Source organism: Halichoerus grypus, chromosome 8 (genome assembly GCF_964656455.1).
Source record: "Halichoerus grypus chromosome 8, mHalGry1.hap1.1, whole genome shotgun sequence".
Taxonomy (NCBI): domain Eukaryota; kingdom Metazoa; phylum Chordata; class Mammalia; order Carnivora; family Phocidae; genus Halichoerus; species Halichoerus grypus.
The window spans coordinates 80,959,944-80,978,619 of record NC_135719.1 but is presented as its reverse complement, the minus strand read 5'-3'; the positions used below and the strand labels follow the sequence as shown (position 1 = coordinate 80,978,619).

Sequence of the window (18,676 nt, the reverse complement as noted above, 5' to 3'; positions counted from 1 at the left end):
AAGTTTGTGGCAGGAAAATGGAAAGAAAGCCCAGTGCTCTATATTGTAATGGGAGCAGAGGCCCTTTTCTCCCAGAATCCATGATCAATAATGGGAAAGGTTTCCCTGGGTCCTGGGCAGCTTCCGGGTTTGTGGGCGATATATGATGGATATTGGGTACCTATGCCACAGTGACCGATTGGGGGCTGAGCACCTCCAGGGCTCCCCTACACAAATTGGGGTCGAGAGGTACAGGCCTCTCTCTGACCAGGCTCTGGAATTCAGCCAGAACCACAGAAACCTCAGGATCCAACTCTTCAGCAGACATGCAACACCCAAGTCTGGTTCTTCCCATGTCAGCCTTCCCAGTGGGAGTATCCTCTTGGGCCATGTATCTGAAGTTTAGGGAAACTGACACCAGTTGCTTGCCAAGAAATGGACCTCAGCCGGAAAGCCTTTTTCATCAAAACATTTATTAAATGAGTAACTGCATTCATCCTGAGCTGTGTACGGGCTGTTAAAGGCTTGAGTGCCTAGCTAAAACCAGGAGAGCTGCTACCCCTTTTCCATGTTCGCAGAGCAGCTACTGTTCACAGTTGGGCCAGTCCTATGGCCTGCAAAGGGTGTAAGTATCCCAGAGCAAGATTCCACTGAACTGGAATGGGGCCAGGGATGAGGGCACTAGGCCAACTCCTCCAGGCAGTGATCTTACAGGCGGTTCTTCCCAGTGTCCAAGCTCTTGTGCTCTGAAGATAGATGGGGAACGTGAAGGCTCTCTCTCCTGGCTGGGATGAGGCATGGAGGTGATAGAGAAGAAAACCAGAGAGAGGCTGGGAAAGGGAGACAGGAACTGCTTTTATTGACTTGGTCATGGGTTCTGCAGGAGAGCCCCTTTGGGTTTAAGAGCATTTTTCTGCTTCCTTTCTTCTTCCTGCAACTTCTCCTGCTGCCTAAGCTGCCATGCCTGTAATCCAGCATCCATTTCCTGTGACAGCAGTACAACTCGTCTCTGAAACAGACAGGAAAACAGGGTGGATAACATCTGGGGCTTGAGCTCTGCACCACATATCCTTTCACTCACAGATCAAAGCCAGAGGTTTCAGCTGGAAAATGACACTGCTGACTGGGGAAGGGGACCGGGTCCTGGGATGGGAAGCAGGAGGAGGCAAAATGCGGGGCAGAACAGCTACTACTCGTTCCGGCCCTGGGAGTGCCCCACTCTCTTCCTCCCTTCTCGCAGTACCATAAAACCCTCTAGCTGTTAAAACGCTGGTGTAGAGGGTACGTGTGAGCTTAGGTGTCAGCACAGCTCAAGCCAAATTAAAATGTAAATTTTTTCCCTCCAAGTACACACAGGTTGCCCTGACTGGGGCTCTAGCCACTCACTGCAAACTTCTCCCTTTGGGCTTTTCTTCGAAGCTGGCCTTTCATTGGAGGTGCAGGGCGGCCATCTGTAGATGGAAGTGAAGAAAAAGACAGATATTAGAGATGGCTGGCAGCACCCTGTGACGGCACTGGAATAGGAACAAGGGAAGAACCGGTCTCTAGTTCCACTCTCCCATTTCACAGCTGTGGTGCCTTCGTTCTCCAAAAACCCATCCCTCAGTGTCAAGGGTAAGGTATGCCAAGAATAAGCTCTGAGGCATACTCCTAACTCTATTTCACTTACCCCTCGTTATCCTGGAATGGTCCTTTGCAGTGCTGAATCTCTTGTTTTATCTTTTTTTTTCCCCCCAAAGTTTTTATTTATTTGAGAGAGAGAGCGTGCAGGAGGAGGGGCAGAGGGAGAGGGAGAAAATCTCAAGCAGACTCCTCACTGAGTGCAGAGCCTGACTTGGGGCTCAGTCTGGGACTTAATCTTAAGATCTCGACCTTGAGATCGTGACCTAAACCAAAATCAAGAGTCTAATGCTTAACTGACTGAGCCACCCAGGCGCCCCTCTCCTGTTTTATCTTTAGAAACCCTCCACTCAGGCAATCTGATCACTGTTCTACTCATCATGAGTCTTTGCTAAATTCCATCTCACTCCTCAATGAAATGCTCTCTTTTCCTTTCCTTTCAGCCCAGTTCTTGTCCTTAGGCCCCCCCTAAAGCTCTATCTGCCCAGAAACCCTACTCTGACCTCTTCAACTCTGTTACCCCTCTCCTGAAAGAAGTGCCTATTGGGGCACCTGGGTGGCTCAGTAAGCATCTGCCTTAGGCTCACAATCCTGGAGTCCCTGGATGGAGCTCACTGCATCAGCCTCCCTGCTCAGCAGGAAGTCTGCTTTTCCCTCTCCCTCTGCCCCTCCCCCTGCTTGTGGTCTCTGTGGCTCTCTTTCTCTCAAATAAATAAATAAAATCTTTAAAAAAAAGTGCCTACCAATGATTTAATATTCATCTATTTGCCTTGGGACATTTATTGTACTATTGGTTTTTTGCTTCATTTGGCCATCTCAAATTCTTTTGGAAAGGGGTAGAGAAATGAAGTATTATTATTTTTTAAGATTTTATTTATTTGAGAGAGAGACAGCACACCTGCGGGAGACAGCATGAGTGGGGGGAGGGGCAGAGGGAGAAGCAGACTCCTGCTGAGCAGGGAGCTCAATCCCAGGACCCCGAGATCATGACCTGAGCCAAAGGCAGACGCTTAACCGGTTGAGCCACCCAGGCGCCCCTATTATTTAATTTTTAAAATGTCCATGCTGTTTTCTCAGCTAGACTTTCACAGACTATGTCCCTAGGTTTCACTGTAGTACAGTGTAAGCACATAAGCACATCCTACAAATTCCAGAAATACCTGCTGACTTGGTGAAAAATGCAGTACCTGACCTGAAGTCGTTTATAATGAAGATGAAGAAAAAGGACACTTACTTTCTACAAAATAAGAAACAGTGAAAACTTTGCCCAAAAGTTTTGTGGAAACTGAGAGATACAATTAAGTAACATGTCCAAGACCACAATGTCAGCAAGTACAGAAGCCTGAATTAAGAATCAATTTCAGAGTCTTTCCAATATTCCATACTACTTTTAGGAGATGCTGGGTTTCCTGCAGTAAGTAACAAGTGGAAAAAATCTTTACCATCCTTCTGAGGATCATACTCCTATAGAATCCAATAGGGTATTAGTATCCAGGTTTCTGTCCTGTTGAAGGGGGCCTCGCCCCTACCCAGTTCTAGTCCTTGCTTTGCTATTACCTAGCTGTGTGATCACAGGAACTCCGAGGCCTCAATTTTCCCACCTGTAAACTGGAGTCCTACATTGGCAGTGGGGAGTGGCTTCAACTTTTCTAAGATCCCTCCCTTCTAGGGGTAATACCTATTTTTTCTTTCTTTCCTTTTCCTTCCTTTTTTTAATCCCCCCTAAGTAAAGAGAAGAAACTTTTCTGAAAGGAGCCCTCCATCCTCAATCCTCACCCTTCTAACCCCTCTCTCTGAGATGTTCACTTAGGCAGCCTTTCAGAGAGCTCTCTCTCCATTTGGTACCAAATTTGAACAATGTACTCACCACACTGAACGGTGGGTCTTTCTAACTTTTTAAAAACCGTCCCACCACGAGAAACGTAAAAATCTTGTCACTCCCTCCCCCGGGGCGTCCCAAAATAGAATTATCTTCTGTTCATCCCCACAAGATCCTGTCTAGCTTTACTTTCCATAGGCCTAGTTTAATTTACAAAATAAACAACTGGGCTTCTTCCCCCAACTCCAAATATAAAGTTCAATACGTTGTCCACTCAGACCCATCCCCACCTTGACCCCCTTCTCCCGCCGCCCTCCGTGCAGGGGCGTTCCCTCTGGGCGAAACTGAATTAACTGTCAGGTCAGCGCTCACCCGCGTAAGACCAGTCCGGGAGCTCGGTAAGGGGCCCGTAGCCGGAGGGGTTGGCAGCCAGGCCCTGCCTGGGTGGAGAAAAACAGTGCGGTGAGGATTCGGCCCCGCTTCTGGCTTCCCAGTACCCCCCCAGTACCCCCCAGAGCCGCACTAGACCGGCACTCACTGGAGTCGCCACTGGCTGCCCGCCCGAGCCGCCACGCTGCTGTGCAGCCTCCGGACACCTGCAGGGAAAACAGGGCAGAATTGGAGCAGAGGCCATGCAGTCAACTCAGGGGTTAGACTTGGCCCCGCGGACTCCCGAGCCCACCGACTCCACACCCACTTACTCAAAAGCAGAGTACCTATAGCTGCCATACTAAGGCCGCGGTGCCGGAAGTGGGCGTGGCCTCGGTGGCCACGCGCGACGCTGCAGGGGAAGTCGGAAGCCGCCATCTTGAATCTGGGATTCAATCACGGGCCCCGCCATCTTGGGGCATTGTACGGAAGAGAGGACAGGCGTGTGATCGGGGTTTTTGCGGGAGAGCGGTTGGTCTGCGTATGAATCGCTAGTAATGGTTACATCCTCAGTGGAAGTCGTGTCCTAGACTAAACCATTTTGAACCGCTCCAGCCACCTCTGCGCAGCGGTGTCCAGTCCTTTGGAATTTATGCCATTATCTTAGAGGAGTATTTACTTCATTCTGCCTTCTTCTGCATCACTGTAACGTTTTTCCCAGCCTAATATTTCCCAGTCAAATCTAGAATGAATAAGAAAATTTGGGTTTCAGTCCTTATTTATTCAACAAAATTGAAGAGCTTATATGTGACAAGCATTGTATTAGGTGCAGGGGATTCTATGGAGAGCAAGACAGACATCATCACTCTTCTGATAAGAGCCCCGGGTCTAGAGAGAGAAGACAATAATTATCACACACATTACTGTTAATAGTACCGCTGAGATTGTAGAGGAGCAGAGGGAGAAGGAGAAAGAATCCCAAGCCGACTCCGTGCTGAGTGAGGAGTCAGACACTGGTCTCAGTCTTACAGCCCTGAGATTAGAACCAGAGCTGAAACCATGCTTAATCGACTGCACCACCCAGGGGCTTCAGGACAGTAAGATATTTTGAGAGAGACAACATTCACATAACTTTTATTACAGTATATTGTTATAACTTTTTCTTATTGTTGTTAATCTCTTGCTATGCCTAATTTATAAATTAAACTTTATCATAGGTATGTCTGTATAGGAAAAAAGCATACATAGGGTTTGGTAAGTATCCACGGTTTCAGACATCCACTGGGGTTCTTGGAAAGTATCCTCTGTGGATAAGATGGGACTACACTGTATAAGTACATAGTAAACCCAGATCTGTGACTCCTTCCCTCTTTTTTAATCATTATTTGTCTTGGGGAATTCATTTATTCTTAATTTCTTCATTAAAAAAAACCCCTTAATATATCACGTTTCTGAAAACATTAAAGAATGATAATGTAAGTGCAAATGCTTTATACATGGTGAAGCTCCTACAAAAGTACCCATTACTCTGTGCTAGGCTAGACACTTAACACGGGGGCTGGGAGAAACTGAGGGAGTGGTGCAATGGCCTATCTGGAAGTTTATCATTTCCTTCTGCATGACTGGGAAGTTTTTCCACAGGAGGTGGCTCAGAGCTGTGCTTTGAAAGAGGGGAAGGGTGGATCCTGGTTTAAGAAGTAAAAGCAGCTGTTTCAATAACAATAAGAATGGTATAGGCTAGCGCTGAACCAGAAGAAAGGATGGGAACAAAAGAACCTGGGCTCTAAGCCAAAAGATGGATCCCCAAAACTAAGCAAGGGCAATTAGACAATAAAGAACTATCGCCATCTTACATCCATACACTTCATTTTCACTTATGGAAACACTTCTATATAAGTGATTTCACATGATTTTCATAATAAACTGTAAAGTAGATGAGACAGTCCAGGAAACAATCATTGTACAGATGGCTTGTAGTTTTCAGAGATCAGGAAATTGAATCAAAACGTGGCTGTGGATTTATTGTTTTATAGTTGCAATAATGATTGAATGCCACTTTCCCAGGCCTGGCTTCATATACCTTTGGCTGGTTCTGAGAAAGACAGCTGAGGTAGACAGCGCTTGGAATCCCATTTACATAGTTTACAGTTGGCAAGTCAAATAGTAGAAGGCAAGGGCTGGAAAAATAACCTTAGTGTCAACATTCAAGATTGACAGGAAAGATGACAAGCTGGTAGTACCACCAACACTATATAAAGGGATTGAAACAGCAATACTCCTATCTTCCAGTAGCTCACACACTAGGGGGACACCATGGGTTTGCAAAATTATAAAAGAGGGCACACACATTAAGGTGAACAAATAATGTGAACAATATAAATTCCATAGGCAGAAATGAACACATTCAATACTTTATAGCTATAGGAGTCAAGGAGCCAGAACTGGAGAACTTTGGGGGCAGGATGGGAAGTTTAATTGGGAAAACTGAGAAACCTGGGAGGGGAAAGGTCTTTGGAAGGAAGACAAGTTCAGCCTTTGACGTGGTTGGTGTGATGTGGACAGTCCATGGGTTGTAAATAGCAGGAAATATGGGTTAGGACTTTGAGAGCGAGAGAGAAAGAACATTAGTGCTGACAGCTGACATCAGCAGCATTCTCAGAGACCTCATGGAACACTGTCGTAGGGGAGGGGGTCTGGCAAGTGGACAGCACTCCTTAATGACTTCACTAGATTCAAGCCACCGGAAAGCGGCTTCGTCATCCCAAACTAGATGTCTTTCAGACTCTTGACTTCATCTGGCAAAGGCTGGCGTTAAGAGAAATGAGAAGCATCAGGAATCTGAGCTTCATGTCTTTCCTCTCTTAAACTCCTTTGCCTCTCAAGGGCATCACAGCCTGTATTTGGTTTTAATATTTTGTTGTCCACTCATGTTTTGTCCAATATGTTTATTCAAATATCCTTCTGTATGGTGTGTACACAGTAACTTTTGTACAAGTGCACTGCTCTGAGAAATTAGGAGCGTTTTATTTTTTATTTTTATTAAAAAAATTAAAAACAAATTTAAATTACATAATCTCTATGCCCAGAGTGGGACTCAAACTCAGGACCCCGAGATCAAGAGTCACCGACTAAGCCAGCCAGGTGCTCCTGGGAAATTAGGTGCTTTTTAAACTGTTGAGATGAATAATAACGACATTGGAGAAAATGTCAGTGAAACTGACTCAGGGTGACCAATTCCACCTCATTTTGTAACTTGTTCTCCTTTTTGCATGCTTCTGACCAAACTGAAGTTTGAAGAGCAAACTATTTGGGAAATATGTTATTTTACATTCCTTCATTATCTTCCTCCTTAGGACAGCTCAACAATTAAATCACTGACACCCCATGCAAGAAGTGTGGGAGCTAAAGGCTAGCCCTCACACAATACATTGCTTTGCATATTATTTCCTTATCACATAATTTATCGTAACATATTCCCTTTCTTTTCCCATGGCTGCTAAATCAGTTCGGGCTAAATTTTGTGTTAAATCACCCAGCTTCAAGATGGGTAAATAATGACCTCGGGCTACACTCTTTTTTATTGCCTGGCAGCTGGGAAGTCTCTCAGCTGTGTGCCTTTCCAAACCAGGCTGGTCTTGAAGGTGGGTGGCTCTTGTGAATCTCTGCAGAGTGACAATGCTGGCTTTTAAAAATGCCAAAGTTTGTGCAAAAGGTGTAAAAAAATCATAGTATTTACAAGTCATCTTTTTTTTTTTTTTTTAAAGATTTTATTTATTTATTTGACAGAGAGAGACACAGTGAAGGAGGGAACACAAGCAGGGGGAGTGGGAGAGGGAGAAGCAGGCTTTCCGCAGAGCAGGGAGCCCGATGCGGGGCTCGATCCCAGGACCCTGGGATCATGACCTGAGCTGAAGGCAGACTCTTAACCTACTGAGCCACCCAGGCGCCCCACAAGTCATCTTTAAGCCTTAAAACATGGTGAAAAAAGTGTTTCCAGAGCCCAGCAACTCCCTCTTTTGTTGGGTCCACGCTGACAGACTCTTCAGATGAAAGATGCTTTGGGGACTCCAACCTCTCTGGCACCCTAAGACAGGATATTTTTGGTTAAGTGCTGCCTCCTGGCGGCGGCTCTACTGCCCGTCACCTTCCCGGCCTGGTGGAGACTACTTTCGTTAACTGGGGATCTCGGAGCTGATGCAACAGCTCCCCGAGGGGGCGGGGAGTTGAGACGCCCTTCCGAGAGACCCCTCCCCCGGCTCCCGGCGGGCGCCGCTCCCCTCCCCCTCCCCCACGGGGCTTTGCAGTCCGGAGTCACTCCCAAGTTTCAGCCGGGCGTCTCGGGGCTGGAGGCGGGGTTGCCAGGGTTTGGGGCTCTCGCGCGGACCCCCGTCGGGCCGCCAGCGCGAGCAGGATTGGGAGGGGGGGAAGAGGAAGCTGAGCGTTCCTGGGGAGGAGGGCGCGTCTAAGGGTATCCGCTCTCACTTTGAGGCAGCGCAGCTGTGCCTGAGTGAGGAGAGGGCTGGGGGGGCGGGTTGCGGGACCCCTGGGTTCTCGGACCCTGGCGCCCTTTGTCTACAGCCCCCACCCCCACCCCCAAGGCTTCCTGGAGCCCGGGGAGGGGCGGGGGCTGCTCCGCCAGGTGCAAGGAAAGAAGGGACCGGACGCCGGGTGGGGTGGGCTCCTGGTCCCCCAAGGCAGACCCCGGTTTGGCCTCCGCAGCCAGACCTGGATATCTGGGGCGACCGAGCTCTTAGGAGGGGCATTGAGGGCGGGCGGTGGCCGGGTCGGGATTTGGAAAGGCGAGGTCTCCGGGCTGCAGACTCGGAACAACCGGGGGTCAAGGGAAAGAGGATAATAAAGGGACCGGCGGGGGCTGGCGGGGCGGGGCGGGGAGGAGGGGAGAGTGGGAGAAAGGGGCAAAGGTGAGGTCGGGCTGCCGCTGGGCGGGGGCGGAGGGGGTGAGGCCAGGGTCACCGCGAAGAGAGGAGCTGCGGGAGGGCGTCCGGGCAGAGGTCCCCTTAAGGGTTTGCGGTTCCCAACACTCTTGGACTCGCCTGCACGCTCGTGAACCTGAGCCCTCGCCTCCCTCTGCCTCGTCCGCCCTTTCGCCGCCGGGCGGCCGTCGCACCTTGCTCTCGCCGCACCCAGGCCGGTCACCTGAGCCGGGGCGTGGGACAGCAGCGGTCCCGGAGAGCGCGTGGGATGAGGGGCTTTTTGTGTTCCCGTCACTGAAACGAAAAGTTCATTTCAAACCATTCTAGGCCTTGCAGTCAAACTGAAAATTACACCCTCCCTCTCCCTTCAACCCATTACTGTCAAAAAGAATAAATACTTCCAGATAACTCCTTGCTTAGTTTAGGAGCCAGACCAGCAGCCGCATAGGTGCGCCAGAAGGGCAAGTTCAAGGACGTTCCCAGAACCCAGGTTGCTGGGAAATCAGTCTAGGAGGAACAGCATTGTTTATTCATTCATTTATTCTTGCCTGTCTGTGTGTGCTCTGCCCTGGGGACACAGGGTGAAGAGCGAGCGCTCTGGTGGTGCTTGCATTCCAGTGAGGGAGGTGACAGCCAACAAGCAAATGCACCCTGGGTGGTGGTGCCCTTGCAGAGAAGTCCAGAACGGTGAATGGATGAAGAGGGAAGACGTTGCTCCTTCAGAGACTCCTCAGGGAAGGCCTCTGGTGGTGTGTCTAAGCACAGACCCGGATGGAGTGCGTGAGGGATGAACAGTGTCGCCGCCCGGAAACATGTTGCAGGCGGGGGCAAGAGCAATTGCGAAAGCTCTGAGCCCAGAGCGGGTCTGTTGTGTGGCAAGAGCAAGGAGGCGGCCAGGGTGGCTTGAGTGGAGTGACAGTGCAGATGCCAGTGCCAAGGGGGCCGTGTTAGGGCTGTCTTCCTAGACTTCCCTCATGTACCATGTGGGCCTGACCCCTGAGGGGAATGAAGGGGCAGGCCAGCTGGGCAGTGGCCGGTATAAAAAGGCACTACGTGATCCTTGGAGTAACTCAGACGTTCGGTGCCAATGAACTCCGATTTCCATCTGGGTCTCTTGGTGAACGGTAAGTTGGCTCCCATCCACAGACAGAACCCTTGATGACTGCTTACCTGGGCCGTCTGTCTCTAGGATAATTTTGCAACACGCAGGTACAAGTATAAGTTGCAGGGTGCAGCCCTGAGATTGGCCAGTGGGTCGTTGTAGGGAGGCAGGAGTCACAGCTGGAAATCTGCGAATGCCCCATGCACTGTGAAGTGTCATCCCCACCCCGCCAGAGAGATTGACGCTCTTGTCCGCAATTTAAATGCTTTAATATGCCCACCGAGAAACGACTTCAGAAAGTTGCACGTAATGAAGTCATAGAATAAGCTCTCATTTTCAATAGGAAGAATGAGGCTTCCCGTTTTGATTCCAAGAAAATCGGTATTGCTCCACCTCTGCTAAGTCGACATTCAACAGATATTTAAAGGATCCTGGTTTGAAGGGGTGCCAACTCGTTAGCTTGCCCAGGGTGCCAGAGCTGGCTCTTACCTGGTGGCATGTGCATCCCCTGAACCAGATGGGGACCCGAGCTGTGAGTGGGCTTGTGCTGGGGCATCTGGCTGTTCCCGCACAAGTGGTCTTCCTTAGCATGTGTGGCCTGACACAGGGGCTGAGTTCCAGAGCCCTAATGACGGAGCCTACGCCCTCCGCAGGACGAAGGATAGTATGTGAGTGGGAGATGAGTAGGAGACGGAATGAGGGGAACAGGCAAACAGGAGGGCACTGTCAGTCGCTGGGAGAGCTTAAGTGCTCTGTAAACGTAGGGCAACAAGGAAGATCAGGGGCTGAGGTGGGGAACAGGAGGAGCTGAGACTGGGTAGAGAAGGTGCCTAGAGGCGGGCAGGCGACGAGGTCCTCTGGGTCTGACCAGGCAGTCCCAGCTCCAGCCCATCCCCTGGCCCCTCCCCGCTGCCGGCCAGAGTCACACATGTGTTTTCCTGTTTTCCATTTCGGTCCCCGTCACCCTCTGCCTTTTCTGCTCCTCGGAGTCAACAGCTGCTGCAGCTCGAGCCTTAGCCGGCTTCCCTTCCTAGCACCTTCCCCTCCCCTGCCCCCCAGCGTGCTGGTAGCCCCTCCTCCTCGCACCTGCCCAAAGGTCACGGGACAGGTAAGAGGTGGGAGAGGAGGGACTATAAGGCGAGAGGGGAAGTGCAGGAGGAGGATGGAGTGAGCGTCCTGAAAACTGGCTCACTGGAGACCCAAGAGCCTGTTGTCTCGGTCCTGGCCCCGGCCCTCCCCAGGCAGAGCCCTCTGCCCAGAAACTTCGGCCCTACGCTAATGGGAGCCCTGGCCACAGGAGTAAACAATTTCTTGTTTCACTTTTTTTTTTTTTTAAAGGGACTATCGGAGCCACAGTGGAATATAGAAAAACAAATGGAGAACTGGGGAGGGAGGAGCTGAGCTTCCAGCTTGGGGTGATGGGGGCATCCAGCTGAACCACAGTGTGTTTTCTGTTTCTGTTGTTAGGGGAGGCAGCACAGACCAGTTGGAGCTAGGAAGGCAGGACATGGGGTCTCTGGGAGAGAAAGTATCTTCTCAACATTTAGCTCTTGAGCTTGACCGAGCAGCCAAGACCCTGAACTGTGGGCTGGTTCCTGGAGGAAGTATGCTTTGTCGTTGCCATTCATGGGTGGCTTTGGGGTCAGGGGCTTCACTGGCTGTTGTGCTGGGCATGGCACACTCGGGGCCCTGTGCCTGGGTTCTCTGAACCCCTGAATCTGAAACTTCACCCATAGGCTGCAAGATGAGTGTGTTGTCCTGGTACCTGCACCAGGTCCTCAGAGTTGAATGCACCTCAGGCAGGAAGAAGACGGGGTGCTGTGTATCAGGAACGCTGCTATCTCTTGGGGTTCCAGACTCTGCAAGGCTCTCCTGTAAAGCCTGGGGTGGGAGAGCCCTTGGGGAGAGGTCCTGCTGGTCCCAGGCTGCCTGAATGGTGGAGGCATTGCCTGAGAGCCGGAGTCTCTGGGAGGAACGTGAGCTGCTGGAGACGGTGCCTTCCTGCCCACAGCCGCTGGTGCTAAGCAGTGGTTGAGGAAGGAGGGGGCATCTTTTCTCTGGAGGGCAGCCTCCCCTGCCCAGTGTGCGCAGACTGAGAAGTAGGCTAGGGAGATTCCACTGACAGCACTTCCTGGGGGCGCCGCTAGGGTGTGCTGTCTGCCGGAGTGTGGGTTTCACCCCCGTGGGTTTCTGTCTCAAGAGTCCCTGATGAGGACTTCGCTTTTCCCCAGCCGGGGACTAAACCCTGCACACTTCTTCCCCACTCTCCCTCACGGGTTCCCCTTCCTTCGTCCCCCCTTCATTCCTTTCCTTTATGTTCCACCCACCCCTTGGTGCCAGTAAATGTGGTCTTAAAATGGCAGGCGGGGTGATGTATTTCCGTGTGTTTTTGTTTGCTAAGCAGTGGGCACCCTAGCAATAGCATCGCTGCCAAGAGGACTTGCGGTCGCCTCTCATCCCTGCAAAGGGATGAGAAAGGGGAGGAGCAGCCGGGAAGGAGATGGACTGGCTTAGTTGGAGCCTTTAGCCTAGCCTGCAGGCTGAAGGATGGCAGAGGCTCTCTGTTTAATCTAATCACACCCTCCCCCAGGTAATTCACGAGGGAGCCAACTGAAGTGTTTTCCTGTCTGAGGGGAAGGCCTGGCAATGGGGCATGTCGGAGCAGGTTGGATTGGGTGGGAGGTGGGGGGAGATAGCACAGTGCCGATTCACAGCCCGGGCTCTGCTGGAGAGCCTCGTGGCTCCCTCGCTGGTTTGGCACCCTGGCACGTGATTTAGTGCCTGCCTTAAGGGGCTGCAGGCAGGTTTGGATGAGATCAGGCATTTGGGTGCTTAGCAGTATGTCTGGCACCGGGTAAGTGCTCCATAAAAGACAGCTATCATTAAAGGAGCGTGGAGGGGGCAGCCGGAAGGCAAGGACAGGCTCCTCTGGAGGGATTTCCAGATATTTGTGAGGATGGCTTGGGAGAAGCATGATCTTTGGGGAGGCTGACACCAGGATATTCCTTTCGGTTAAAAAAAAAAAAAAAAGATTTAAGGGGCTAGAATGCAAAGATGTAGGGTAGAGATAAGGCCCCCCCACCCCCCTGGGGATTTTTAGATCTTCATTCTCTGGTTGTAGAATAACCAAAAAGGGTTAGAAAGAGTGTGGGAAGGGACCAAGAGATTTCAGAATGGATAGGATGTATTTCTGTTGGTAAAAGAGACCCGGGATACCAGATTGAAGTAGACTATGAAGATAGAATATGTGATTTCCAAAAAATGCTTGACTTTCTCTGTTCTGGGCCTGTCTGTCCTGTCTGTCCAGGATAGCTCAATGAAATCTTATTTCTCCATATTTTTTAGGAAATTGGACTAAACTTGTATGTGGGGAAGGTGTTTTTAGGAATTTATGGTTTCTTTTGAGGATGAAAGGGCACCTGAGCAGGGAGGGGAAGCAGCCAGGGATTTGAGTCTCATTTCTTGACCTTGTTTCCTTGGGAGTAGCTTGAGGCTCAGCCTTGGGGTCATGGCTCAAATTTGGGGGCAGCCATCCTTTGCTCTGAGGGGAAGTGTGCAGAGTTCCTCTCTTAGGATGCCTGTCACGAGGCCACGAAGCGTGGGGACTGCAGTTAGACTTCCTCTAATCTCAGCACAGCAACACGCCTTTGTGGCACTCTTGCCACCTCCCTGCCTTTCTTGTCAGCGGGGGGGGGGGGTTGCTGGGGGGGCTGGGGGACGGGGGGATGGTGCATTCCTTCTCAGCCGCCCGCCCTGTCCTCAGCTAACTGCCTCAGGGCCAGCCTCCCTGGGGCTGCAGAAATTGCGCCCAGCCACCGTCGTTTCTTCCGGGCCCTCAGTCCCGGAGCAGCGCTGACAAAGGAGATTCCTGAGAGAGTGCCTTATCACGGAAAGTGCTGAGCCTAGAGCTCCTAGCTGCGCCTTTTGCAGATGTGAAGGGCCCGTGAACCTTGGACCCAGCCAGTTGCTTAACACTCCTCTCCCCCTCCCTCACCCCCTCCACCTATCTTGACTTCTCGATTTGATTTAAATCCAGAAGCATTTGCTTTGCCTGGCCTTTCCTTTTACCGCTGGCTGGAAAGGAGGAGCGGTCAGGCCACAGTTCCTAGAGGCTGCGTCTCTGTGACTGCCACTGCGGGAACCTGCTGGAACCCGGGGCCAGGGAGTGAGTGTGCTTTGCCCCCGCGCCCCCCCCCCCCAGCCCCGCTCACCTTGCCCACCCGCTGTGCTGTTGGGGGGGGGTGGGCTGGCCAATCACTTCCTCTCCCCAGTGCCTCTGGCTCTAGACCTCTCCCCTTGCTGGGCCAGCCTCCCTCCCTTGCTCCCCGCAGTCCCCTGCTCTGCCGGGCGGTCACCTGCGGACGCTTCCGCGACTTCCCAGCCTCGGCTTTGCGTCTTTGGGTGCCGACTCTCCGGCTGCAACTCCTGGGTGGGGAGCCATCAGCTGCCTCCAATCACCTCGAGGTTGGGCTGTCCCTGTGGATCACCCTTCTCTCATTCATACTTTTTTGGGTGATGCAGCTATGCTGATGTGCGGAAGTTACCGCAGGAAGCCTGGAATACTAGGGGCTGGGAAAGAGGCCTGGGAAGGAAAAGCAAGGAAAAGAGGAGAATCACCTGTCTTCTTTCTTTCAGGGCGGGGTGGGGCTGCTTGGGCTTTGCTAGGGCTGCCGACTTCACGTAAGGGTGGTTAAGAGCGGCTCCCTGAGCAGGGGGAGGGTTGTAGGTTTCCAGCAAGAGGTCCCCAAAGCCTTTAGGTTTGTCAGAGCCCGTGTCCTTTGTGGGGGGGAGAGAAGTTTGTGAGGAGAACCCACAGATAGGCTGCTTGCAAGGTTGGTTCCTCACGTTGCAGCTCAGCGCAGGTAACAGGTGAGACAGAAATTAGAGGGAAGACAGACTGTTTGGGGGTGAGGCTGAAAAACGCGGACTCAAATCATGAGGGTTATACCTGGGAACTGCCAACTTGCTTTTTATCACAGCAGACTCAGATAGAACCAGGATTTAGTTTTCTCTTTTGTCAATCTGGTGGGCAGCACCATCCTAATGAGGAGAAACAGCTGCTTTCTCTCTAGGGAGTGAGGGCCTTCCCTTAAAAATTTCCAGTTGGGGTTATTTTAATGAGCCAGCTGGAGAAGAAGAGGTTAATGGGAGGTGGGAGGCCAGAGAGAGCTCTCTGAGCCGGGGGGGGGCGCGGTGCGGCAGGACATTGCCCATATTGACCACTATGGGCAAGAGTTCTATGTAATTACCAACCACCTGATCTATATCTTCATCTTTCTTCCTTAGAACGCAATGCCAAGAAGCTGGTGACGGCCATCTTCTTCTCCGCCATGGCTAACAGCATTAAGTATGAAGTGGCCTCCCAGCAGGAGGGGGATGCTCCCCCCTCGGCCGATGAAGCCAGCCCAGGGTCCGAGCAGGTAAAGCTGAAGAAGGAGATCTCGCTGCTTAATGGCGTGTGCCTGATTGTGGGGAACATGATTGGCTCGGGCATCTTTGTCTCCCCCAAGGGCGTGCTCATGTACAGTGCCTCCTTTGGCCTCTCCCTGGTCATCTGGGCTGTTGGGGGCCTCTTCTCCGTTTTTGGGGCCCTTTGTTATGCGGAATTGGGCACCACCATTAAGAAATCTGGGGCCAGCTATGCCTACATCCTCGAGGCCTTCGGGGGATTCCTTGCCTTCATCCGACTCTGGACCTCACTCCTCATCATCGAGCCCACCAGCCAGGCCATCATTGCCATCACCTTTGCCAACTACATGGTGCAGCCCATCTTCCCGAGCTGCTTCGCCCCCTATGTTGCTGGGCGCCTGCTGGCCGCTGCTTGCATCTGTAAGTGGGGCCGGGGCAGGAGGTGTGGGCTGGAGCACCAGGGCAGAGGCTGGGATGTGAGTCCAGTAAGCCAGCAGAAGGAGCTGGAAGGGAATGCCTCTGACACTCTTGTTGTTTTTATTTTATTATTATTATTTAAAGATTTTATTTTTAAGTAATCTCTACCCCCCAATGTGGGGCTTGAATTTAACAATCCTGAGATCAGGAGTTGCATGCTCTACCTACTGAGCCAGCCAGGTGCCCCCTTTTATTGTTTTTACATTCGTGTATGCTTCCTGTGAAAATTCAAACGGTAGCAAAGTGTAAAAACAGACAAAACAAGCAAAACACCAAAGAGAACAATTTACCTTTCCCGCATTTTCCCATGGTGAGCCCCATTAGCAGTTTGTATGCCCTTCCTGACTTTTTCTTTTTCCTTCAAGAAGTGTAGTGTTTTTGTTTTTTTGATAGATTAATTAATTAATTAGGCACCATGCCCAGTGTGGAGCCCAGTGGGGGCTTGAACTCACGACCCTGAGATCAAGACCTGAGCTGAGACCAAGAGTCAGATGCTTAACTGACTGAAGGCGCCCTTCAAGAAGTGTTTTTTTTCTGTTTTTAAAAAATGGGATCATAATACATATATAAACCTACAGTTTTTGCTTTTTTCCCAGAATTTACCAGTGACATTTTCTACTTAGGGATCTACTTTTTAAAAAAAAGTTTCATGGTGTTCCATGTTAATTTTAAGGCTGTATTATGTAACAAATCAGTCCTCTGTTAGTGGCCGCTTAAGTTGGTTCCAGTTTTTCTGTCACACAGGTAATGCTCTGGTGAATATCCTATTGCGTTCGCATGAGTTTTTCTGTGGCCTAGATTCTTCTTTTTTTTTTTTTAAGATTTTATTTATTTATCTGAGAGAGAGAGAGAGAGATCATGAGCAGGGGGGGACGGGTATAGGGAGAAGCAGGCTCCCCGCTGAGCAAGGAGCCCAATGCGGGACTCGACCCCAGGACCCCGGGATCATGACCTGAGCCGAAGGCTCCCTTGACTTTTGCTCTGTCTCATAAATAACGCATTTAAACCTGTACATTCAACAAAGCCACATTGGAGGTACCGAGAAGCTGATCCTCTATAGCCCCATCCCTCCGGTGCCTCTGTTTTGGAAAAATGCCCTCCTAGCCTGAAACCTTGGAGACCCTTTCCATGCCCCAACTGTGGAGAAGCTCAGAGCTTCTGTGTTTTAAGGAGTAACTATCCAGCAGCGGCAGCTGTGAAGTGCAGGTGTTTTGTACCAGGTGCAATTGCTCCCTGGATCAACCTTGTCCAGGCAGCCTCATGTCCCCTTTTCTTGAGGTTTCTCCACTGCCCCATCTTACTCCTCAGCTTCCTCCCCAGCCTCCCTGCTTTCACTGTTGCAGAGACCTGGGTGTCTGTGTGGGGCCCCCCTGTGCTTTGTGTGCCCATGTGTGTGGCTCGGACTCCTCTTTGTGTATCTTTGTGTTGGGGGTGTCTGTCCTGCATGGCAACAATCAGGGAGGGGTGGAAGGCACTGCCTTGTGTTACAAGGAGGAGGTTCTCCCTTGAGGTCTTAAATGTGATCTGTAATTTCTCTTGCATCATTTATAGATGATCTGGTAGGTTGACTTACTGGTGAAACTAATTTTAGGATCTGTCAGGCTCGAGGTGCCCTCAAATGTGGGCATACAGTTACATATCTTGTGTGGTGTAAGGATTATTCCATCTAAGTAAAATTTCCAAGATGGCTGCATCCCTTTAAGCCCTAGGATCCTATTATGCTAATCATCTTTGTCGCAGTCTCTTTAAAACCAATGATATGTCTCCTTGCCTTCATAACTTTGGGTGACTCAGAGTCACCAATACCGTCTCAATTCTTGTATGACTGTGAGGATTTCCCAAGCCACTGGGGTGATGATTAGTGTTTACTTCCTCAGTGGCTTCAGAGTGCTGGCCTGACTTTAGTTCATCAGGTTTCATTCTTTACGGTTTTGATCTGTGTCATCTGATAGCTGTTCCTTGATTCTGGCATCGGGCCTACCTCCATCCGTCACCCCCTTTTTAATTCGCCATGTCTACCTTGGGAGCAGAGATGGCCTCAAACTCTTGTACACCCAAGTACACATACGCACGCCGGTACACCCTTGTAAGAATACATGCGAAGTAACCACGGTTTATGATCAGTCTGCAGAGCTCCCCAGGTAATAAAAGACGCAGTTGTGTGCATGGATTTATGGCATATATTTGACGCAACTCTGATAGAGTGACAAGCGCACGAGACTTGTCTTTGAGGCTGGGCTGAAGACCTGTGTGACCCTAGGCAAGATGCAGTTACTGTTCTCCAGGCTGCTGCATGGATGAAGTGAGATTCAGTGAAAACCATAAATCATGACTCAAGTGCAATGTATTGGTGGGGATTATGTTTAAAATTTCTCTCTTGGCTGCTTCTAGGACTTTGTTCTGTCTTTAATAACTTCCGAGGAACCTAGAGATCTGGAAGAAGGTTCAGAAGGGCAGCCAAGATTGTAAGTAAGAATTAGGGACCTATGATTCATAAGTTTCTTCCTTCAGCCATTGTCTAATGAGCACCCAATACATGTCAGATGCGGAGACCTAGAAGGACATTCTGTCCATATGTCCAGCTATGTGGTAATATCTCGTTTATCTAACCGTAGCCATTCAGGAGAAAGCCAGGAGGTAGGCCTAGAAGCATCCAAGAAAGAGAGTAATTTTAAACATAACAATCATCAGTATGTTACACTTGAGTCATGATTTATGGTTTTCGCCGCATCTCACTTCACTCGCTTGGCAGCCTGGAGGTAAACCATCCCCGCACTTGCCTAGCGTCACGCAGCTACTGAGCCCTCCCTCAAACACAGGACTGGCGCCCCTGTCACTCTACTAGAGTTGGCAAATACATGCCAACGATTTACGCACAAGATGAGGACTGAGGCTAAATCTTCAAATTTAGCAAGAGAAGGGATTTAATATAGAACATTCCTTCATTCAGGGATCATTTAGGGCATA

The 18,676-nt window shown here is 50.5% G+C and overlaps 2 protein-coding genes across 7 annotated transcripts in view; one reads left to right on the top strand and one right to left on the bottom strand.

Moving 5' to 3' along the window:
• The window catches only part of SLC7A7 (solute carrier family 7 member 7), an 88,850-nt gene that overhangs the window by 45,396 nt on the left and 24,778 nt on the right, over window positions 1-18,676 (top strand). For 3 of the 6 annotated variants that reach the window (XM_036114800.2, XM_078053454.1, XM_078053455.1), the window contains one exon: window positions 15,110-15,652. In XM_036114800.2, the coding sequence (XP_035970693.1) occupies window positions 15,110-15,652 (543 nt within the window). Of the gene's footprint in view, window positions 1-9,632; window positions 9,846-10,767; window positions 10,932-13,881; window positions 13,989-15,109; window positions 15,653-18,676 lie in introns of those variants that run through there. The other 3 variants (XM_036114798.2, XM_036114801.2, XM_078053457.1) reach the window with 3 other exon arrangements.
• Window positions 433-4,229, bottom strand: MRPL52 (mitochondrial ribosomal protein L52). The gene is made up of 5 exons (XM_036114881.1): window positions 4,120-4,229; window positions 3,957-4,014; window positions 3,791-3,858; window positions 1,366-1,430; window positions 433-988 (listed from the first exon to the last, which is right to left on the bottom strand). The coding sequence occupies exons 1-5, from the start codon at window positions 4,223-4,225 to the stop codon at window positions 848-850; spliced, it is 438 nt and encodes a 145-aa protein (XP_035970774.1). The 5' UTR covers window positions 4,226-4,229; the 3' UTR covers window positions 433-847.